Source organism: Microcebus murinus, chromosome 21 (genome assembly GCF_040939455.1).
Source record: "Microcebus murinus isolate Inina chromosome 21, M.murinus_Inina_mat1.0, whole genome shotgun sequence".
NCBI classification, from domain to species: domain Eukaryota; kingdom Metazoa; phylum Chordata; class Mammalia; order Primates; family Cheirogaleidae; genus Microcebus; species Microcebus murinus.
This window is the reverse complement of record NC_134124.1, coordinates 17,121,823-17,146,011: the sequence shown is the minus strand read 5'-3', so window position 1 is coordinate 17,146,011 and position 24,189 is coordinate 17,121,823. Positions and strand designations below refer to the sequence as shown.

General features: G+C 51.3%; 1 protein-coding gene across 5 annotated transcripts in view; it reads left to right on the top strand.

The window, feature by feature from the left end:
• The window catches only part of TNIP1 (TNFAIP3 interacting protein 1), a 50,761-nt gene continuing 26,572 nt past the window's right edge, over positions 1-24,189 (top strand). The window contains exons 1-3 of one of the 5 annotated variants that reach the window (XM_012740868.3): positions 11-99; positions 21,857-22,028; positions 23,238-23,372. In XM_012740868.3, coding sequence (XP_012596322.1) covers positions 21,893-22,028; positions 23,238-23,372 — 271 coding nt within the window. In that variant the 5' untranslated portion in view covers positions 11-99; positions 21,857-21,892. Of the gene's footprint in view, positions 100-6,802; positions 6,945-21,856; positions 22,029-23,237; positions 23,373-24,189 lie in introns of those variants that run through there. The other 4 variants (XM_012740869.2, XM_012740867.2, XM_075996229.1 and 1 more) reach the window with 4 other exon arrangements.

Below are 24,189 nucleotides of genomic sequence, written 5' to 3'. Positions count from 1 at the left end.
CCGGCCCAGCCCTCCTTCCTGCCGCACAGTGACTCTCAGAGCCTCCACAGGGACGGTGGCCCGGGACACACACCCTCGCATTTTCCTGCCCGTGCCCAGGTGAGTGACCAGGTGGAGGCGGGGGGGCCTGGACAGGGGAGAGGGCCTGCCACACCAGGGTGCCACCAGACTCTCCCAGCTCTGTGCTGAGAACCGCCCGCCTCCCCACTCCTGCCAGCTGGGGTCTGCTGCTCCCCAGCCTGGCCTGCTCTGCCCATCCTGGTCTTGGCCTCTGGGTCTCTGCTCCTCGCCCAGCCGCCTCCTCTGTCTTCTCTGTTTCCTCTTCCTGTCCTGCCTCTGGGCTGGTCTTTTTCTCTCCGGCTGTCACTAGCTTTTCCGAAGGGAAAGAAAAGAAAGGCCTGTTTTTGTCTTCTCCTTCCCTCAAGCAAAGGGAGTAGGTGTGTGCAAGGGAGAACATGGATGTGTGTGTCTGTGTACGTGAGAACACGGGCCTATGCTGTACATGTGTGTCAGATCCACAAGGTGTATAGGTGTATGTCTGTGTAAGTTTGTGTGTCTGCATATTTGTGTGCGACAGCGTGTCTGTGGGTACAATCTGTGTGTGTTAGTTTTTGAGGGTGAGGGTACAGGTGTCTGCTGGGCACTTTAGAAGTCTAAAGCTAGATAGGAAGGAGTCAAGCCTGCCTACCCGAAGAAGCACGATGGAGGCTGGGACGCCCTAACACTGGAGCAAAAGGATCTCTCTCCTCTCTCCTACGTGCTTTGCTCCTGGACCACTGGCCCCTTCTGCCCTGGAACCTTTAACAGAGAGCCCGAGGCACTGGGCGTGGGCCAAGGCAGGCATACAGTGGTGATGCAGCCTCCTTTTGATCACAAACAGTCCAGATTTTCCAAAGCTGGTCAGAGGCCCAGCGCAGGGAAGTCCCTGGCTAGGAGAAGCAAGGATCAGAGGCCAAGTCTGACAGCGGCTTCTGGACCACAGAGGAATGGAGGGAGAACGGGGAGAGGCCCTAGAAGAAGGAGTGTGGGAGTGGACACGGGGGTGGGGGGCAGGTGGGCGGGACTGAAAGAGGATTGCTCTCAGGGCCCTGTGAGGGCTTCCAGGATTAGGAAATGCTCCTGTTCTGTGGGTCTGCCTCCCCGAGGGGATGACCTGGGCCCTGCTGACCTCCTCCCACTTCCAGGAGATGACAGGGGGCAAGCTTGGATGCAAGCCCTGACCGGGCCTGACACCCTGACCCGGAGACAGGGAGGCCAGAGGGAGAGAAGCTGGAGTGGGGAGACCCAGGGCTCCTGGGAACTGTGGGAGGGGCCTGGCCAGGCCACGTATGTGAAGAGGCCGGGAATTTCCCCCAGTGTCACTGTGCCCTTTCTTCTCCTCCAGTGGTGCCCTAGAAACTGAAGAGTAACAGGCAGGCCCAGGGACACCGGGGAAACAGCTGGGATGGAGAAAGAGGGACACAGGAGAGAGGCTGGAGGAAAAGTCAGCAGCAATGCCTTCTAGGCCCGGCTCCCCAGAGAACACTGCCGCGTCCAGGGCAAGTTGCTCCTGGCTCTGGGCCCCGGGTCCTCCTTGGGAAAAGGAGATAAACAGGCCCTGCTGCCTCATAAGGTTGATGACCATAATTATCATTGCTACCTTTCACTGAGGCCAAGCCATGTGGCATTTAATTTTTACTACCCTGTGAATCACATAGTTACAGGCTTCGTGTCATTTGATAAGGAGACACAGCTCTAAGTGGGGCAGGGCTGTGACTGAAGCCCAGGACAGTCTGACTCCAGAGCCTCCCCCTACCCCCTGCAAGTTGCATTTCGTGGGAAGTGAGCAAGTGGTAGGTATGAAACGGTCCATTCACCTTAAGGTGCTGAATGAACGAGAAAAGTTACGGTCATCTTACCATGCCCTCACGCAGTTATTTGGGAGGTGGTTAGAGAGAATAAAAAGTGTCTTCCTAGGCTGAGGGAGGGATGCTGGGACCACAGACTCTGCTTATTTACTTACTTCTTACAAAAAAAACTGCCACAATTGCCTGGTATAATTTCAGTTAATGTCATGTGCTTGACATGCGTTATCTTATTTAACTATCAACAAAATCTTTTAACAGAAACATACACACCCAGCACCAAAAGTACCTAGAATCCACTGGAGGGTTTTACATGCCTGAGATTGCCTGAGGCTATGCGTCTAAGACTAGGACCCAGGACTGCTCTTTTCACAAGTTCATTCCCCGGTTGTCCTGAGTTCCATTCACCCCCCAGCCAAGGCCCCAGCTCACTCGCTCTGCTAATGGAATGAAGTATGTGCTTGGTTGATTTAGAAGCTCCATTTCCCACTAGTGGGATGCGTGGACATAGCACTGTGCTGGGAGCAGAAGACTTGGGTTCCAGACTCGAGTATTAATCACAAACTCCATTGTCAGATCTCCTACAAGTCCCTGCCCCTCTCTGGCCCTTGGTGTAGCTCCAGCCCTACAAGGAAAAGGCTGGGTTTGATCCTTTCTCAAGGCTGGCATTTTGTGTTTTATGTCTTGCTAGCTGCCAAGACTTTGCACTATGATGCTTAAGAGTGAGCGTTAATGGCCGGGCGTGGTGGCTCACGCCTGTAATCCTAGCACTTTGGGAGGCCGAGGCGGGCGGATTGCTCAAGGTCAGGAGTTCAAAACCAGCCTGAGCGAGACCCCGTCTCTACCAAAAATAGAAATAAATTAATTGACCAACTAAAAATATATATACAAAAAATTAGCCGGGCATGGTGGCACATGCCTGTAGTCCCAGCTACTCGGGAGGCTGAGGCAGAAGGATCGCTGAGCCCCGGAGATTGAGGTTGCTGTGAGCCAGGCTGACGCCACGGCACTCACTCTAGCCTGGGCAACAAAGTGAGACTCTGTCTCAAAAAAAAAAAAAAAAAAAAAAAAAAAAGAGTGAGCGTTAATGGTTCAAGAGCCTGGATCTTCATGTTTGGGTTACTTGCTGCTCTGTAAGACCGTGGGCAAGTCATTTAACACCTCAAAACCCCAGTTTCATGTGTGAAATGGGGAGGACAATGTTACCAACCTCATAGGCTGGTGGGGAGATAAATTATATAAAGGTGTGGGCCTAGCACACAGCAAATACTCCATAAATGTTATCTTTAAATGCTTTTATTATACAGCCTCTGCTCCTTTTCTGGCACTTGATTTAGAGCTAAATCGGTTGTAGGTGGGTTTTTTTGGTATGTTTTGTTCGGTTTTTTTGAGACAGAGTCTCACTTTGTTGCCCAGGGTAGAGTTAGTGCCGTGGCGTCAGCCTAGCTCACAGCAACCTCAGACTCCTGGGCTCAAGCAATCCTCCTGCCTCAGCCTCCCGAGTAGCTGGGACTACAGGCATGCGCCACCATGCCCGGCTAATTTTTTCTATATATATTAGTTGGCCAATTAATTTCTTTCTATTTATAGTAGAGATGGGGGGGGTGTCTTACTCTTGTTCAGGCTGGTTTCGAACTTCTGACCTCGAGCAATCAGCCCGCCTTGGCCTCCCAGAGTGCTAGGATTACAGGTGTGAGCCACTGCGCCGGTCTTGGTATGTTTTTTAGTTCCTTCAAATGTATATTTGGGTCTGACTTCAGAGCCACCTTGGTAGAAGTATGCATAAAGGAGATTAGGAAGTCTGTGTGCTTTAAAACGAAACACAGGCAGTTTGATTCTCCTCCTAGGTGGGGCACTGTGCAGGTGCTTGTTGTCACTCTGGAAGAACAAGAGGTTGCCACCTGCCTGAATCACTCAGCTCCCTGCGTCAGGCCCAGCTTCCTGACTTGGAAATCCCCTCTAGGCCAAAGGGTGGTGGGGGTGCCAGGCTAGGGGGCTGTCTCCCATGCCTGCCATGACCCCCAACATCTAGGCTCCCAGAGAGGATGTGGATGGTGGGATGGAACCTGACAAGGTTGCACTGCTGGGTTTAACAGCAAAGTTCTACCCAATGCATGCAACCCACGTCTAGGCACCACTATCATTTCTTGAATGCCTACTGTGTGCCAAGCTTGGGCTTTATTTGCATTATCTTATTTACCCTCATGATTGCCTGATGGGTAGGTAAATTATCCCCACTCTTCAGAGAGAAGTCTGAGGCTTAGAGAAGCTACCCAAGTAGTAAGTGGCTAAGGATTGGAACCCCATTAATTAGATCCATAGCCTGTATTATATGACAGTGTTGAGATGCTGTAAAAAAAATGAGAAAAATCATGTCATTGTAAAGGTGACATGGTAGAGTGACAGAGCACACAGGACTAGGAGCCAAGGTTACTCAAAGTGTGTAGCCTTGAGCAAGTCCTTTTCTACACAGAGGCCTGAATTTACCTACCTGTCAAATAGGGCAGTGGTCCCCAAACTTTTTGGCACCAGAGACCAGTTTCATGGAAGACAATTTTTCCATGGATTGGCAGGGTAGGGGTAAGGATAGGATGATCCAAGCAAATTGCATACATTGTGCACTTTATTTGTAGTATTACCTTGTAGTATATCATGAAATAATGATACAACTGACCATAATGCAGAATCTAATCTAATGCCACTGCCAATATGACAAGAGGCAGAGCTCAGGCAGTGATTAGAGTGATGGGAAGCAGCTGTAAATACAGATGAAGCTTCCCTCCCTCCACCACTCACCTCCTGCTGTGTGGCCCAGTTCCTAACAGACAGCAGACATTACTGGTCCACAGCCTGGAGGTTGGGGACTGCAGAAATCAGGGATTGTGATCAGTAGTCTCCATGATCCATGAAGGAATACTCTGAAGTCAAACCAAGGCTTAAAAGGATGGGAGGGGTGGGAGCTGTCATGACTTTGAAGAGGCGAGTTTGTTCACAAATTGTAACCGTTAAGGAAAACTACCCAGAACTAGGAAGTTAGGCAAAAAGATGGCTGGGTAACCGTTTTATGGCAAGCCGAGCATTCTCCAACAAACCCACCTAGGTGTCACCCAAAACTCTGGGAAATGAAGCTGTTTGCCCAACTCTCTGAGACATTTTACAAAAACAGCTGAAACTGTGGAAACAAAATGCAAGTCATTATAGATCCTTTGTTAAGTAAATTTCAGTGTTTAGTGGGTAGGGGGTGCTGGATGAGGAAGGCCTGGGCCGGGATTAGGGAGAGAGCATTCCAGGAAGAGGAGAACTGGGAAGTGCAGGCAAAGAGCAGGAAGAAAACTGGCACCTGGGGGCCTAATGGGTGGAGATGACCCATGGGGGCAGCTACATGAATCAGGTCCTTGATGGTGATTTCTCTGTAGGGCTTCCCCAAAGGTAACACTCAGCTGTGCTTTGCTCAGTGTTTGCAGTCCCTCCCACCCCCTTCAGAATCAAGTATATGTGTAACTCATTTTCATAACTAAAGTGAACTAGATTTAGTATCTTGAAAATCTGATAGCACTTTTGAAGTGGCTGAAGACCCCCCCAGGATGTCTCAAGGCCTGAAAGGAGAATCCCTGGATTGGGCATTTCCTTGGGTGTCTGTGTGTTTTCACACAATTGATTGACAGGCCTCCCCTTCTGTAAAATGAAGGTGTGTATATGAAATAGTTCCCCAAATCGTTTCCCCCAATTCTTTTTGAGGATGTGGGCCTGTCAATAATTAAGTTTTCAACAGTTCCAGTGTAATGAGTCTTTTGCAATAGGTTGTTCATAAAGCTATTTTCATAAAGAGCTGTCCTAGGCTGGGCAAGGTGGCTGATGCCTGTAATTCTAGCACTTTGGGAAGATGCCATGGTGAGAGGACTGTCTGAGGTCAGGAGTTAAAGACCAGCCTGAGCAAGAACAAGACCACGCACGTCTCAACATAAAGAAAAGAAAAATTAGCCGGTTATTGTGGCGCTTGTCTGTAGTCTCCACCTGTAGTCCCGGCTACTTGGGAGGCTGAAGCTGGAGGATTGCTTGAGCCCAGGAGTTTGAGGTTGCTGTGAGCTATGATGATTCCACTACATTCTAGCTGGGGCGACAGAGCAAGACCCTGTCTCAAAAATAAAAAAAAATTAATTAATTAAATTAAATATAATTATGGGCTTAAAAAAAAGTGTTCCTAACCTTAAACCCAGTTACTGCTCCTTACCTAAGAAATCCCACAGCGAGGTAGGGTGGAAGACAGCCTCTGGATTTAATCACCTAGGTTTGAAATTTGGCTCAACCCCTTAAGGAGGTCATCTAACCGCTCCGTGCCACATATGTTATTTATGGTAAAAAAAAAAAAAAAAAAAAGGGCGGGGTGTGATACAACCTATCTCACTAGGGTAATTGTGCGAACAAAATAATGCACCCCAAGTGCTTACACTGCCTGGAGCGTCAGTGAGCAAAAAATGTCAGCAGGAACAATAGAGTCTTTAAGGGTCCTTTCAGCTTGGAATTTCTGTAGCCTTGTAAAAAGAGTCCAGGAGCGCCCTGGGCGGAACTCTGGGGCCCTGAGCTCCAGCTCTGGCTTAGCTCCAAATGCTTACGTGCCTTTGGCCAAGTCCCCTCCCAGCTCCGGCCTCTGTCCTTCTCGGTACACGGAAGGGGCTGGGTGGTCTCAGCAGCTCCCCTCCGCTCTGACATTCCGGCTGCCAAGGTGGCCCCAGGCGGCCTCGGCGCGGGGTTTCCGGCGAGGGGCTGCGCGGGCAGGGCCGGCGGCGCCGGGGCGGTCGCTGCCGGAGGGGAAGGCCGCGGTGGGCCTGGCGAGCCGGCTCTCGGGTCCCCGGTGTTTACCTCGCTCCAACCGGCCGCGCGGCGCGATTGGGCGAGCGGCCTGCCAGTCGCGGGGGACTTTCCCAGGGGTGGGGCGGCCCGGCTCCCGGCACTTCCTAGTCTGTGGCCCCGTCCCCCAGCCCGGCCCGGGAGCCTGAGGAACGCTGCGGGGCCGGCGCCGGGCCGAGCCGCTGCCCCGTCCCTGGACCCGAGGCTGGACGTGGCGACCGGGGCGCTGTCCCCCCAAACCCCAGCCCTCAGGTAACCCGGCCGGGCCGGAGAGGGGATGGACGGGGAGGTGGGGGCGGGGACCCGGGTCGTTCCGAGCCCCGGCAGTGACCGGGCGTGAGGGGGAGGCCGGGCCGGGTGGCCTGGGCCCGGGACTGCGGCGCGAGGTCGCGGGGCGGCTGCCCCGGCGGCCGGGGCCGGGCTGCGCGGGGACTCCCTGGCCGGCGCCGGGGTGGCGGGGCGCGTGCGCACTGCGCGGGGGGCGCCTGGGAACGGCGCGGAGGCGGCGCGCGCGCGTGCGGGCCCCGGTGCTGGCGGAGCCGCCGCGGGCTGTTTACCGTGTGGGGGCGGGTTGCCTGCGCCGCGTCGGTGCCTTCGTGTGAAGTTCTGGAAGCGGGGTGCACGTGTAGCGATGAGGGGCATAACAACTCCTACTGGGCCCTTTCCCAGTGCGGTTCCAAACGCCTTACGTGTATTAAAGTCATTGAGTTGTCATGTTCATCCCAAACGTGCATATTATTAAACCCGTTTTACAGTTTGGGAAACCTAGGCACTTGGAAATAGGGGTTACACAACTTGTGAGTTGCGAAGTCGGGTTCGAGCTCAGGCATTTCGCTCCAGAGTCCCTGCTGTTCTCTTTCTGTTGAACGTATTTTGCATGAACATTGTTGGAGACATTCGTGTGCATGTGAGCTTCCGGGAGTGATTTTGGGGATGGAGTTTCTACTATGAATGAGTTTTCCACTGTAGGACATTCGTGTGTGTGAGTATTGTGTGGTGTTATGGGAGTGATTGCGTTATACAGTCATTAAACTGTATGTACAGGAGTGGGTGGGAATTTTGTGTGACTGGGGGAGAGGTTGTGTTTTGGTAAGGGGAGGGAGGGACTTTTGTGAATGATGCAGAAGAGCGGACGTCCATCCGCCCCCCCTTGCGGAATGACAGTGCAGGGAAATGTGTGGATTCCTAATGCATCATTTTTCTTTTCACAGTACCGTCAAAATGGGATTAAATCAGCACTTACTCATTCTCCAAACAATGGGGTGTGATAAAGGGGAATTTGACATCTGATGAGAGGTCAGAAAGGGGCACTCTCAGAATTTTTTTAAATCCCTGACAATGGATGTTGTATTAGGAGGGTGGAATATTTATTAGTGCAAACTCATAGCAACTCTGTAGTGTTGTATTCCTACCCTTGTTTTGCAGCAGAGAAAACTGAGGCAGTGAAAAAAACTAATAATGATGATACTAATAGCTTATGTTTATGAACACTTGCTATATGCCAGGCACAGTGCTTTCCATTCTATATCTCATTTCATCTTTCTAGTGACCCTATTAGTATCCTCAATTTGCAAGTGAGGAAACTGAGGCCCCAAAAGGTTAAGACTTGCTCAGGACTATTAAATTTGAACCCTGGGCCCTGTTCCCATTCCACTGACCAAGGCTGCTGTCCTGGTTGTGTCCTGGGAAAGTAATGTGATCAGGGACTGGCACTTCATGGAAGCACTTGATCATGTCTCTCTGGAAGCTGCAGCTGGGAGTGTACTATGTTCTACATACTTACGTCTCCATGTTATCTCCCACCCATGGATGCCCCGTGCCGTGGCATGGCACTCATGCTGAGGCTTGGTGCCTGCCCCTCAATGCCCATACCAGGTTTTTTGGGGCCCCAGGAAGCTGGGGGTCTGACTCATACCCTTACCCCCAGTGCTGCCTGTGACCTGGGGCCCGGATGTCCTGATTGGGGCAGGCCGACCTGATTTGAGCAGGGCATCATTGTAGGAGGTTGTTTTTCTGCCTCCCTCTCCAACTGGTTACTGTTTTACTCCCGCACTCACCGTGATTTAGTTACGCCACACAGCCTGCTTTTTCCCCTCCAACACGTCAAGCTTGTTCTCACCCTGAGGCCTTCATATGTGCTCTTCCCTCTGCCTAGAAAACCTTTCCCCCGCTCTTCCCATGGCTAGTTTTTCCTTATCCGTCAAGTCTCAGCTCAAATGTCACCTCCTCAGAGGGGCCTTCCCTGATCTTTCTATGCAAAGTAGCCCCTTTTTTCACTTTCTGTCACATTACTATTTTATTTTTTTCGTACAGTCATTGTGATCTGAAATAATCTTTATTTGCGAATGAGAAAGTATACGTATAGAACTTAGTGTCTGGTATAGAGTTATTTTTAATGTGCATTTATTTATTATCTTTCTCTTTTCCTGTGATATAAGGGTGTGAACAGGGATCGCTTTAGTCTTCATGTACATATTCTTGATGAGCAGAGTGTCTAGGGTATGGCTTTGCTGGATTTGTCCAATAAATGAGTAAAATAGAAGAATTTTCCAGATGGGGAAACTGAGGCCTAGAGATGGGAGGTGGGATGAAAGCCAGAATCTGCTCTCCCATGGCATGTTTCCCCCTTCTGATAGTTAGCAAACGTTTCCTGCTGGCTCTCTGTGCCCCGTGCTGTGCAGTGTTCGTGACAGGCAGGCGCATAAGGAACTGGCTGTGCCCTCCAGGAACTCGTAGTCAAGTGGGGAGAGACGTGCTGCGAGTGCTCCCTAGAAGGCATCCTGTGCCTGAAGTGCCTAATGAGTCTGACTGGCATAAATATGACTGGAGCATGGAGTAATTTGGGGGTGCTAGGTGGTTAGGGGGCTTCTGGGGGTAAGTGACTTCAAGGCCAGACCCTAGAAAGATGATGATCCTCTCCTGGAACTTAGTAGACTGAGCAGAAGATTTTGAGTAAGGCTCTACTGGGTTGACGAGTTGACCAGGTGAGCTGAGAAAGACCCTAAAAGGTCTTGATGCCAGGCTTAGAAGTGTCATTTTTGTTCCTGTTAGCAGCAGTGGGAAATGGTTAGAGTAGTTGGTTTACAAACTTGAGCATACATCAGAATCACCTGGGTTGGGGGCTTGTTAAACAGATTGCTGGGCTATACCCCCAGAGCATCTGATCTAGACCTGGGTGGGTGCTGCCTCTGCCACTCTGGGCCTCTGCGTCCTCATCTGTAAGCTCCGTATGACATCAGTGTTCCCTCCTAGAGTGACTGGAATTCATGGGGCAGCGCAGGGCTGATAGGTGATAAGTGCTCAGTAAATGCTAGCTGCTGTTATTGTTAATGATGCTAATAATGAGGCTATTGAAAGGATTTCAGTAGGAGATGATGAGAATGGTCAGATTTTCTGTGCTCTGGATAATTCGCTGCTATGGTTTGAATGTGGCCCCCTGCAGTCCATGTGCTGGAAGCTTAATCCCTCCGCTCTTACGAATGGATAAATGTCAGCTCTGCCCACGTGAATGGATTAATGGCTTAATGACGATCTGCCCTCATGAATGGATTAATGTCACTGTCATGGGAATGGATTAGTTATAAAAGGGGGGAGTTCTGCTGATACTCTCTGTCTCATTTACTCGCTTTCACCTTCCAGCATGGGATGGCCCTCACCAGAAGCTGGTGCCATGCTCTTGGACTTCCCACCCTCTGGACCCATGAGCCAAATAAACTTCTGTTCTTTGTAAATTACCTGGTCTGTGATATTCCGGTATAGCGGCAGAAAACAGACTAAGACACCTGCCACTCTATGGACCATATTATGTCCTCTCTGGTCCGCCTTTGCTTTGTTTCAAATGTCTGTTGCTGTTTAGACTACTGGAAACTCAGATGTGGGAGGAGCTCAGAGGACATTTGGCCTGAATTTCCTCAACAGCACACAGGACCCCTCTGCTTGACCCCAGCCCAGGACCAGGGAGCTGTCCACCTCCCGGTGTTGTTACAGACTTCTTTCTTTTGTGGGCCCACCTCAGTACAGGTTCTTCCTTTCTCACCTTCTCCTTTTCCCCCTCATTGCTCACCTGAGCACTTTGAGGCAGGGAGAGAGGTCAGGCAGTAGCCTGGTGTGGTAAGAGAACACATAGGTGGCCACAAGAAGATGGGGTCTGTGTCCCTTCTGTGCCACTGCTGTCCATGTGGCTCTGGGCAGGTCTCTTCCCTTTGCTGGCTTTAGTTTCCCAGGTGCAAAATGAAGGGGTTGCGCTGACTGATGTCTCAGGGCATTCTCTTCCAGCTCTTCACTCTGACAGCTCAGTGTTTGGGTCACCCTCTCAGGCTCCAGTGGCTCCCAGTCTCCTCCATCTGGGCCAGGCCGTTCCGTGCCCACCCTTCTAGCTTCTCGCAGCTGCCTCCCTTCTGCCCGTGGTGCCTGCCCCTCCAGTCTCTGGCCACCTGTGCAGGGAGGGTGCCCTCCGGACAGTTGCCGTAGGGAGGCACAGGGCAGCAGGGAGCACCTCCCCTTGTTCTGCAGGGAACCACAGCTCCCGACCCCCAGAGACCTTGGCAGCCACTATGGCCACTGCAGGAAATTCTTGATGATTTTCCCATGACTGGCCCGGGACAGTCACTCTTCAGATTGGAACAGATGACTGGTGAGGAGCAGCTGGCTCTTTGTCTGAGGGCTGTCCTGGGCAGGGCTGAGCTCCTCTCTCCCAGGGCCCTCACCCTGAGGCTGTTCTTTGAGAGGCAGGAGCCCTGTGTCCCTGAGCACCTGTGTGGTGGACAAACCGGGCAGCCCAGGCATGTGCAAACGTGCGTGTGTGTGTGTGCACGCACACCATGGGACTCACGTCACAGTCACCAAGTAGGCAGGCCTGGAGGCCAGAGCTGGTATTTTCACGGCGGCCGTGGGGCTGCCCCATGAGTCAGGAGCACTTTGGTCTGGTCTCCTCCCACTCTGCAGCGCCCTTGCCCCTGTCTCCGCGGCCTTCAGACCTTTGCCACAGTGAGCTTCAGCCGGGGGCTGGGGAGCCCTGGGCCCTCCACACGCCCACTTCTGCCTCTGCAGATGCACCCCCAGCTGACCCTGACTCCTGGGAGTCTGCAACATTGCCTTCTAGAAAATATTATGGAGTTTCTCAGACATAAAGTCTAACATATGCAGACACCTGGGTACCCACTCATCCGGTTTAAGAAATAACACATTTTCCATACACCCGAAATTTCTCCCAAATCATCTCCCCAAAGAAACAAGTTTTCTGAATTTAGTGTTTATTATTCTTTTGCACTGCTTGATAGTTTTATTATAAATGTATGCATCCCTAAACAGTATACATTGTTGTTTTGTACGGTTTAAAATGTTATTTCAATGCAGTCATACTGTCTGTAGTCTTTTTTTTTTTTTGAGACAGAGTCTCACTTTGTTGCCCAGGCTAGCGTGAGTGCCGTGGCGTCAGCCTAGCTCACAGCAACCTCAATCTCCGGGGCTCAGCGATCCTTCTGCCTCAGCCTCCCGAGTAGCTGGGACTACAGGCATGCGCCACCATGCCCGGCTAATTTTTTTATATATATTTTTAGTTGGTCAATTAATTTATTTCTATTTTTGGTAGAGACGGGGTCTCGCTCAGGCTGGTTTCGAACTCCTGACCTTGAGCAATCCGCCCGCCTCGGACTCCCAAAGTGCTAGGATTACAGGCGTGAGCCACCGCACCCGGCTGTAGTCTTTTTTAAAGTTTTAATTTAATTTAATTAATTTTTTCAGCATATTATGGGGTACAAATGTGAAGGGTTTTTTTTAAATTTTAATTTAATTTTTTTTCCAGCATATTATGGGGGTACAAATGTGAAGGTTACGTATATTGCCCATGTCCTACCCCCTGTCTGTAGTCCTCTGTAGCTTGCTTGTTTCGCTTAATGTTAGAATTGTGAGATTCATACTTGTTTTTATCTCTAGCTCTGGTTTATTCATTTTCCATGGCTTTATAGTATTCCCTGATATGAAACTGCCATGATATGGTTATTTATTTTCCTCTTCATTTAGGTAGTTTCCAGCCTTTTGCTGTTAATTCGAGCCATCTTTGGCCTTCATCTGAATATCTCAGCCCTTATCCAGCCTTTCTTTTCCTAGCCCTTTGATAGCCATTGCCACTCCTGTTTGGGTAGCATTTTAAGGTTTACAGAGAACTCTGTGGTTCCTTCTCGGCCCTCACAACATTTCCATAGGGAGAAACAGGGAAACTGAGGCCTGCCCAAGGTCACCTGGGGAGAGAGCAGAGCCAGGATTTGAATCTGTTAAACCCTCTTTCCACCATATTTGCTATAAAGGGGAATTCTCAAAAATTGGCTTCTTCCCCTTTGGAGAGGGGTGAGGAATTTCAGGGTTGGATAAGCCCTTCATTGGATAAACCAGCTTTGGGCATACTGGGGGCTGAGAGACAGAAGGAGAGTCTCCTTCTGTCTCCCTATCTCTCTTGTCCTAGGGTTGGTCTTAGTGCCCTTTGCCACCATGGCTTATAGTTGAGGCCGGTCCTCCTGGGCTCAGTGAGGTCCCCGCTGCCAGGAGGGAAGCCAGGCTTCCAGGCAGATGATGTGTCCTGCCTGTGGGTCCCAGGAGCTGGAGGAGGCCTGCGTGGGGTGACTGAGAGTAGGCTGGGGTTGCCTGGGCTGCCTTCCCAGCTTTTCTTAGGGGTTGTTGGTGACAGGAGAGTATGAGACTGGGATCAGTGATGTGATGATCAGATTTGGGTTTCACTTTGTTCCTTGAGAATGGTGTGATCTGGAGTCGAGCTCTGCACCTCTCTTGCCTGGGCTTCCGTACCAGCCAAGCAGGTGTAATGCAGGTGTGAGGCCTCCCCGGCGGTGGGCGGGGAACACTTGCCCCTCACCTGTTCGCGGCTCCCGGTGGTTATCCACAGTCTGGTGTTTCTGTTCTGCCATGGTCACCTGCAGGCCCAGCTCTGACCTTCCTGAGGCCAGATCCTTTCTAGTGGGTTCCAGATTGAAACTGTCCTCTGCAGTTGCCAATTCTCCAAACACTAAATTCCTTAACTAGAAAACTCGCCCCTGGACTCTTCCCCGTTATTTTTAAGGAATCCACATGAAGCAGGCGCATAGTAAGGATGTTCCCACCCGCTGCCCACAGTCCTCGGCCTCATTTGGTGTCAGAACAAAAGGTCTTCCCTATTGTTCTCAGCTTGAAAACCGCTTATATATATATTTTAAATTATGGTAAAATCTCCCTTTAAAAAATACAGAATAACACATGCTCATTGGGAAAAACCCCCCAAACTCAAGCAATACAAAAGTTATAAAGTAAAAAGTGAAAATTGTGTTATTTCTTCTTTCTCTCCCCTTCCCCTGGCCCCACCATATTTAAAAATTATTTTTTTAATTGAATAAGAACAGGACTAGATTTCCCATGTAAAGAGTTAAAATATTGTAGGTAAAATAAAAGCTTTTTTGATTCTCGTCCCCTATCCCAGGTCCTTTCCTAGAGCTGTCTACTAGTAGCAGTTTGGTATGCACCCTTCCAGACCTTTTTGTATGCACGTTTAAGGTTTTATGCACACACACATACACACACACACACATTGTGTGGTTTTTTGTAAAAAAAAAAAATAGTGTCCTATTACACATATATATCTGTATTTTGCTTTTTATTTAATGAGTATCTTTCTTTCTGTGTCACTGCAAAGCAATCTACCCAATTCTTTTTGATGGCTGTAGCATAGTCCATTGAATGAGTGCACCATAGTTTATTTAACCAGTTTCTTCTTGATGAACACTCTGGGTATTTTTGCTGTTACAAAACCTGTGGCAGTGAACATCTTTGCCCAGCCCCTGTGTGTACTGATACAGAGATCTCTAGATATCTAGAACTCTAGATAGGGGATTACTGAATCAGTAAGTTACTTTTGCCCCATTATGTAATTGACACTTCCTCAAGCATACTTTTTTTACAGGAGAGCTTTGTTCTCAGCCAATCAGGGATACATGCAGGTTGTTGACATCATTGAGAAAGTACACTCTTTACTGTGGGTGGACCAGCTATAAGGAAAGCAAGTATACACCAACGCTATATCAATAAAAGCATAATACCTCAAAGAGCAGAGGTGAAAGGCTCTTTGTGTTCGGTCAGGCAGACCACATCTGGAGTACTGTGTCCAGTTCCAGGACCAGCTGCCGATAGGGTGGGTATGGAGGGTTGGTAGGGGGTGGGCTGGGGAGGGGTGTGGAAGCCAGTGCCTGTGGGGAGCAGTGCAGGGAACTAGGGCTGATCAGCTTCAAGAGAATGCTACAGGTTCCAGATCAAGGCTGACATGGAGCAGAGAGGCGTCTGTTCCTTATTCCAGGGGACCCCGGAGGACAGAGCAAGGGCCAGTGGAAGCAGAGCAGGGAGTAGCCTAACTACAGCCAGTGCTGGCTGCCCAGGCGTCATCTTGAGGAGGAAGTTGGTGAGGTCTAGGTTCTAGGTTGCTAAAGCTGGCCAGCCGGAGTCCCCTGGCTCCTCTGCAGACTGGACAGGCACAGGTGTGAATTTCCCGTGAGCTTTCCTTCATTCTGAGATTCTTTTTTTTTTTTATTTTTTTTTTGAGACAGAGTCTCACTTTGTTGCCCAGGCTAGAGTGAGTGCCATGGTATCAGCCTGGCTCACAACAACCTCAATCTCCTGGGCTCAGTGATCCTACTGCCTCAGCCTCCCGAGTAGCTGGGACTACAGGCATGTGCACCATGCCCGGCTAATTTTTTGTATCTATATTTTTAGTTGGTCAATTAATTTCTTTCTATTTTTGGTTGAGATGGGGTCTCGCTCAGGCTGGTTTTGAACTCCTGACCTTGAGCAATCCGCCTGCCTCGGCCTCCCAAAGTGCTAGGATTACAGGCGTGAGCCACCGTGCCTGGCCATTCTGAGTTTCTTAATAAGCCCTGGTGACAGCAGATGGCCAGGGGCAGACTGGGATCTGGTGGCATACAACGTTAGAGATAAGTGCTAGGATTACAGGCGTGAGCCACAGTGCCTGGCCAAAGTTAGAGATAAGAAAAGGCAGGGACTGGGAACTTGAGACATGTTCTGGAGAGCTGGGCAGCAGGACTGGTTTTCTTCCCCTGGGCTTTAGCCTCCTGCCTCTTTAGGCAGTGCAGGGCAGGGGAAATATCTGAGTCTGACAGATCAAGGCTGGAGTATTTGTTCTACCACTAACCAGCTATGTGTCCTTAGGCGAGTGACTTAAAATTTCCTGAGTCTGCTTCCTCATCTGAAAAATGGGGATAATGCTGTCTAGCTGGGAGGATTGGTTTTCTCGCTGGAAAGCAGAGATTTTTGTCTCTTATAAGTGAGAAGAAAATGAGGTGCATAATGGTGCAGCCTAGTGCCTGGCATAGAGTAGCGCTTAACAAACTGTCACCCTCCCTCCTGGCTTTGGTTCTGTGCTCTGCAGTCCTCTCTTGCAGTGTTTTTAGCCATCTGATGGCCCTGGCCATAAGGATTCTGTTCAACCACACCCCCCACCCCATGATGTTATAGTATTGCTATTGTTGCAACCCCTTCCTTTTAGGGAACTGCGGCCCAGGGCGGGGAAGGGGCTTGTCCTGGTGTACCTTGACTAGACCTCATGAGTCCTCGGCCCCAGCTCTTTATATTGGACACTGTACTTACAACCTCGTTATTGCTCAACTGACTGCTGGGCACAGTTGTAGGGGGTTGCTGCAGCCTTTTACTAAGCACCTACTGTGTGCCAAGCACTCAGCAAGATACTGTACACTTTTATTACTTTGGAGATTTTATTATAAAAGAAATACATGTTTCTTGATTCAATAAATCAAATAGCCAGGAAGTATTGTTTAAAATAGAAAGTGAGAACTCCCAACTATGCACATATTGTTTCATTTAATTTCTTTGATTTTATACCAAGTAGATTCTATTATTATTCCTATTCTATTTTTTTTTTTTTTATTTTCCCTCCCCACCCCTCACCCCATTATTCCTATTCTACAGATGAGGCAGCTGTCCAGGGGTGGACAAAGCTGGGACTAGTGCAGAGGAGACCCCAGGGGGCAGCATTTGAGGAGGGCTCACTCATTCCAGCCATGCCTTGCTTGCCCCACCCTAGTGCCCACCCTGTTTGGACCCTGACTGCAAGGCTGTGTGAGTTCTAGCGTGCTGGTCACCTCTCTTTCCTTGACTTGCTGCTAGCTCCCAAGGCTTGGGTCTTCTTTGATGGGCCAGCTTTCAGACATCACCCACTTTCTACCTAGGCCAGCAGGCTCCTCCGCTCATACGCAGGGAATGAGCCCATGGTCCCATACACAGACAGTGTGCAGCAGAATAGACACTAGGACAGGCTTCTTTGATGTTCTGCTATGTGCTGTTTCCCAGAGACTCCTTCCCTTCACTCCTTTGCCATCCCCACTGCCAGCAGTCCACAGCCCTGGCCTCTGTCTGCCACCGTGACCTCCTGCCTCCCAGTCCCAGAGATCTGCCTGGGCTCTGGGCTAGGGAGAACATCACCTCCTCCTGGGGATGGCTGGCCCCAGGTTGTAGCTGGTGACCAGAGGCATTAAACTGGGCTAGGTCCCCAAGCTGGGCTCTAGTTTCCTCATCTGTCTAACAGACATCAGCCCTACCTTCTTCCCAGGGTTATTGTGACAATCCGATGGAAAAACAATGCTTCGGAAACTATGAATTATTTTGCAAATGTTAGTGGTTGTGCAAGTGAATACCATTTGGGGAGGGTGGGGGCCCTCCCAGCCCCACCCTCACCTCCAGCCATAAGTACATGGCTAATGGCAAGACAGTCTCAGACAGGCTGAAGCATTTCTATGCAGAATCTGGAATGCAAATTTGATTCCGAATCTAGCGTTTTCCAACCCTCTCTTTCCGGGGTGAGTCTGGGATTTGGGCCCACGCCCCTGCCCCTCTCCCGCCCTGCTAGCTTGCTTGCCTGGTGGTGCCTTCAGTTTCAACAGCGTCACTTCCATCTTCATGCTCTGTGGTCGCCGCCTGACCTGCTGCCTGTCTGGGCCCGTTTCTGCCCCCAAACTGCGCCTTTCTGGTTCTGGTGGGCAGCCCCAGGGTCCCTCCGGGTGGGCTATGGAGGCCCCCTTCCCCACTTGCTGAAGTCTTGTTTTGGGAGAAAGTCTGAGCTGGCTGTCTCTTTCCCACTAGCAGTTTCTGGTTTAGGCAAGGGGCTTGGGGTCCCACTGCCAGCGGGCCACCCACTGATTTGTAGCTTCGGGAACCAGGTGAATATGGAGTCTGGAGCCAGACCCCACCAGAAGATCTCACTGCAGTGAGATCAAAAGGCAGGAGTGGAAATGGAGGGTGGGCCGTGGGCAGCCTGGATTGCCGAGATCTGGTCCCAGCTCCATCCTGACTTTTTTGTGACCTGGGCCTTCCCTGCTCAGGCCCTGACTCGCTGCCCTGCTTGTGCCACGTGGGAGAACCAGACGAGTTCATGCCCGAGGACTCCAGGGCTCTGAGCTGTAGGTACTGCCCCATGTGAGGGGTGGGGTCCCCTTTCCACCCACTCTTGCAGTCTGTGATGGACAAGACACACGTGCTGTTATCCTGTCTGACGCAGCCCCTTACTCACTGCTTCTGGACGATTCTCTCCCACCCGACAGTGTGGGATTGGCCTCACGGCCCTTGGAGATTCCCTTCCAGCTCTGTCACCCTGAGCTGACTGCCCCCTCTGGGAGAGCTGATGAAAACCTCTCTGACCAGAAGGAGAGTTCCCGTCCTCCCAGCAGTCACCCGGTGACTGCCGCTGACCATCTGGGCATGAGGTCAGCAGGACCTGGAAATTCCCCGTTTCTCTCTTTGTCTTTCTTTCCTCCAGAAGTCCAGGCCCTGCCTTGGGCGGCTCCTCTGATGTCCAGAGAGGGTTTTCTCACAATAGGCCGTTTCTTCCGAGTTTCCCTCTCTCTGCCCGCGAGCCCTGCCCACTGGGGCTGGCGTGGGGAGAGTGGCCCCGGCTGCCTGCATTTCTGCTTCCCACGCCCTGCTTCCCTGGTGGCTCCCCAGACTCAAGGGATGGACCAGGCGTTGCGTGGTCTGGAGGACATGGAGATATGTCTCAGTTCCCTTGTCCTGCACCCTGCTCTGTTCCTTGCCCTGCGGCTGGGCCCCTGAGGGAGCATGCCCGCCCTAGTTCCAGCAGCGTGTGGTTGTGTGGAGTGTCTCTGGCCAGCCGGCCATGGGTGGGCTCTCTGGGAGGTTTGGATGTGGCTTCAGGAGGCAGGGTCAGGGTCAAGGGCTCCTCAGGTCCTTTCAGTCTTCCTGCACTGAATTAGAAGTTTATGGAGGGCCGGGCGCGGTGTCTCACGCCTGTAATCCTTGCACTCTGGGAGGCCGAGGTGGGAGGATTGCTCAAGCTCAGGAGTTCGAGACCAGCCTGAGCAAGAGTGAGACCCTGTCTCTACTAAAAATAGAAAGAAAATTACTTGGACAGCTAAAAATATATAGAAAAAATTAGCCGGGCATGGTGGTGCATGCCTGTAGTCCCAGCTACTCGGGAGGCCAAGGCAGAAGGATCGCTTGAGCCCAGGAGTTTGAGGTTGCTGTGAGCTAGGCTAACGCCGCAGCACTCTAGCCCAGGTAACAGAGTGAGACTCTAGTCTCAAAAAAAAAAAAAAGTTATGGAGGCTTTACTTAGGTCCGCCGTGAAGATACCTGGGCACACAGGGTGAACTCGCTCCCTAGTCTCATGGAGCTTCCCATCCACTGGGCAAGCCAGCCATGGAGTAAAAAGTCCCCAAACCATCACGTAGTGTCATTGTCGGTTCCGTCTAGAGCATGTGCAGAGTGGTGGGCAGGAGCCAGGACACCGTTGCCCTTTTTGTTGAGGGTGGCTGCGAGCCCCTCCCAGCCCTCGGTTTTCCTGGTTGTGAACTCCAGGCAGCTCTCCGTGGTGGCGGGAATACGGAGGAGCGTGCAGCGTGCTCCCGCCGGAAGAAGTTCCCAGCCACGTGGGCAATGCCCAGAGCAGCCAGGCGCATCCCATGCTGGGGGGTAAGGCCTGTGAGGAGAAAGGCGACGGGGGAAGGACCCCGCATCTGCCAGCAGCTCTGCGTACCTTAGTATGTGCCAGTCACTGTGCTGAGTGCTTTGCCCACACTGTCTCTTTTAACGCAGTGGGGACATCTGAGCTTTATTGCTCTGCTGTGCAACATGGAACTTTCAAGTTAAACACAAGTCTCCCCCAAGCCGAGTGGTGACTTCTATGATGGGCGTGTGGGCGGCTGTCCTTTGCCTGGCGGGGCTCAGCAGGACTTGGGTGCCTCCCTGCAGTGTGTGTTGGTCTTGAGTTTGTCACTCTCTGGGGGGATGGGGTCCTGCTTGACAGAACTTTGTTTTTCTTTCTGGCCCATTCCATCCCATGGACCCTCTTGGAAACAGCCCAGGAGCTACCTGACAGCCTGGTGCTGCCCTACAAACAGGCTTGAACCCCCTTCTTGCCCCTCTGCCTCTGTCCTGGCTGTGTGAGCATTAACAGGGGGTTAGTCCGAGCCTTTTTAGGCAGCAGGTGGAGCTGCCTTTGCATCTCAGCTCTCACTTGCTAGCCATGTAATCTGGGCTGAGTCATGTAACCCCGCTGAGCCTCAGTTTCTCCGCTATAAAATGGGGGTGATATTCCTATGTATCTTAGGGTTGTTGTGCAGCTTAACTGAGATAATGTATCTGAGGCTTTGAAGGCAGTTCCTGGCAGATAGATGATTAATGAATCGTGGTGTTGCTGTTACTCCTTTTGCACTTTTTTCTTTTGTTGAGCACTGTGTAGACTTCAAGGGGCCTTTGAGGATTCCTGACTGGAATAGTTTTTGCCTTTCGGGCTGTTGATCTTGGGAGGGAGGTTTCCAGGCCCCCACGTCCTTCTGAGGTCCCCGGTGGAGGCCTTGGGAGCTCTCCCATGCTGGAGCTGTTTGCAGAGCTGGAGACTGACTCAGCTTTCCAGGCTCACTCAGGGCCTTTGTTCTTACTGTCCTCTCTGCCTAGAATATCCTTCCCCCACATATCTTCACCTCCTTCAGGCCTTTGCTAAAATAGCTCCTTCTTCATGAGGCCTTTCCTGCCAGCTCCGTGTAAAATCACAGCCCCTGCCCTGTCCTTCTCTGCTTAATTTTTGTCCAAAGACTTTTTCGTCACCTGAAATGCTATGTTCCCAACCACCCCCATCTGCGTCCGCCACTAGAATGTAAGCTCCCTCAAGGACTTTTGTTTTGTTTGCTGATAATTCCTCAGCACCCAGACTGGCAGTCAGCACAGAGTAGATACTCAATAAGTAATTATTGAATGAATGGATGGATGAATGGAAGGAGAGTTTCTCTAAGTCACAGGCCTAGGATTCTGAGATCACTTCTCAGAGTGGTTTCAAATGAAATAAAGCAGATGAAATTGAACGGATTAATACCAAAAACTTGCTGCACAAATAGTGGTTTGATGGAGAATTCATCTGTTCATTAGAACTGGAAGGGACAGGCCACACATGATGTGAGACTAACAGAGGAGGCTGACAGTATATTAAATATTAGTCAGGGTGGTTTTTCTTCTTCTTCATCTTTTTTTTTTTTTTAAAGATGGTAACATACATATAAATGGAACTTTGGACTAGATTGACTTGCTTGCTTATAGCTTTGGGTACAAACATTTCACTTTAAAGATTACTAATTTAGTTTAAGACTTTCATTTCCCCTCCATAGAGAGGGGAAGGGACTGCCCATGATCCCACAGTGAATGAATAACTAGGCTGTACATTTGGGGTTTGTTGGGCGTTCACTACATAGCTAATGTTGAGCTGGGCAATGAAGGTGCAGTGATGGACAAGACAGGGTCCCCATCCTTCTGGACCTCATGGACAGGACACGAAACCTAGGTTTTTAAATTCTAATTCCAGGTTCTTTGTTGTACCCAACAGTTGACTGCTGTTCCAAATGAACCAGCAGTGCAGTGAGGCCACTAAAAGAAACTGATGTCATTATTAGGTTGCATTAATAGAGGCAGCGTGTCCATATCAAAGGAGGTGACCATTCTGCTCTGTTGTACAATCATCAGACCAGCCCGAAGTGCTGTGTTCTATTCTGGGTTAAGGGGACTGCCTTCTGGGGCATTGACAGACTAGCGCTTCCCCATAAAGGATGCCCCAGTGGCCCAGCCAGCCTGCTGATATACTGCTGTTGTCCTTACAGCCAGGCGGGCACCGCGGCACGGGCTGAGCTACCCTCATGGAAGGGAGAGGACCGTACCGGATCTACGACCCTGGGGGCAGCGTGCCTCCGGGAGAGGCATCCGCAGCTTTTGAGCGCCTAGTGGAGGAGAACTCCCGGCTGAAGGAAAAAATGCAAGGGATAAAGATGTTAGGTAAAGCAGACCCTGCCCCCTCCCTGCGGGCCCCGTCCTGCAGCCTGCAGTGCCGGCCCCTCTGCCCAGGGGTGGAGAATGCAGCTGGCGTATGCCTCCACCCGAGTCGTCCCTCTGTCCCTCCTGGCCCAGCATTGTCTCCTGCCCCACAGCGGTGTCTTTATTCTGTAGCGTGGTGACAGTCCTGATTTCCAGCCCTGATTCCCCAGCGCCTCAAAACCATGATGACAGGACTCAGGGTACCTTGAGGGACCAAGAGAGATGTGGGACAGGGGAGAGGGAGCTAGAAGCCCCAGTTTGTGGACATGGAACCGGAATGGCCTCATCTTTTCAAGGCACGGGTCCCCAGACCTTGGAGTAGGGAGCAGAGCTTGGCTTAAAGCAAGGAGGGAGTAGCTCCCTCAGTTTCCCTCCTCCTGGCTTTTGCTCAAGTTGTCCCCACTGCCAAGAACAACCCCACCTTCCTCCATGTGACTGAATTGTCCCGTGCATCAGCAGCCAGCCCAGATGCCATCTCCGCCTCCACGCAAGGCCTTCATTCCTTTCCCTGTCAAAAGGGGTCTCTGTTTGCTACAGACTCTTAAAACTCTTTCTTTCCCTTGCTGCCACCTCCTCTGGTCTCAGGTTTCGGGGGTGAGCCCAGCTCCCTGATTTTTAAAATGCTCTCTCCTTGCGTGGCAGAGCCCTGCTTGGGCTGGCAGACTGGCGAGGGAGGAGTGACGTTTCCCTTCTCCACTTGTAGGAGAAGGAAAATTGAAGCCTAGGGGGCTGGTTGGTATCATGAAGGGTCTCTGCCCTGCAGGCAGCGCCTGGCTCTGGGGGCTTAAGCTGTGGGCAGCCCCTGGGTGCTATGGGGTTAGGCCAGAGAGCCCCTGGCTTTCTGTGGAGTGCCCAGGCCGGGTGTGAAGGGGCAGGAAGAAGGTGTCACCCCCAGGTCCGGGGTAGGGGTGGGCGCGGGGCAGGAGATTTTCCTAGATTCCCCTCCACTCCTGTTTCCCCTGATGACCAGGCCCTCGCCTTCCTCCTGCCTGTTTCTGGTGGTGGGACAGACAGGCTCTGTCCCACTCTGCCCGCAGGATGACGGGAGGAGTGAAGCGTAGGACCTGGAGCCTTGAAGCCAGGCAGAAGCAGTTTTCGGGCTTGGGCAGGGAGAACCAGTGCACTGAGCTGAGTAAATGCTTTTGCTCCTTCTTCCCATTGCCTCTCTAGGTGAGCTTTTGGAAGAGTCCCAGATGGAAGCATCCAGGCTGCGGCAGAAGGCAGAGGAGCTAGTCAAGGACAATGAGCTGCTCCCACCACCTTCTCCCTCCTTGGGCTCCTTCGACCCGCTGGCCGAGCTCACAGGTACAGGAGGAATCTGGGTACCTCTGCCTTTCCCCAGCCTCCGAACTGCTTAGCCCTTAACAGTGAGCTCCCTTCTTACTCTGAAACCCACACCCTTGCGTTTATCCTTAGTGACCCCACCCTCCATTCATGTTGTAGCTGCAGCAGCCCCCAGAAAGTCAGATTTGGAAGTGACTTCAAAATAATGTTATTAAAAATGGCCAGTGACTCAGCACTCCTGAGGTCCTGGCAGACGTTAGTAACAGATCACTGTCAACTGCACTGCGGTCCTGTGGCCCCAGGATCTTTATCAGCGTATTTATTCAACAAATACTTAGTGAGCAGCTGCTGTGTGCCAGGCCTAGCACTCCAAGCAGCAGCTACTTCCTGTCGCTTGGAGTTGGCGTACGAGTTGAAAGCTCTCTGGTCCGGCCACCTCTTTCCATTTTTTAGTTAGGGAAGCTGAGGCCCCGGGAGGAGTCTGGACCTGCCTGTTATGCAGCTGCAGCGTATTTCAGATGTATGGTTACACGTGCCACCTGTTAAAGGAAAGGGTGACTGTGACTCGGGGTCGAAGTCCTATATATGGTCACCATGCATGACTCTGGCATGTCTCTAGGTCTAGGGTCAAGGTCTGAGACTAGGGAGGAAAAGATTCCCCTGCCCCCGCCCAGTGGGACTGAGTTGGCTCCTGCTGTAGCTCTATCTTATATTCTCGGCCCAGGCCAGCGTGACAGCCTTTTGTTGGGCTGGTGGTTACATTTGCTGAACGCACAAATGGAAGAAAGTGATGCATTCAGGGTCCACTGTGCTGCAGTCAGTGGGCATTCCAGCCTCT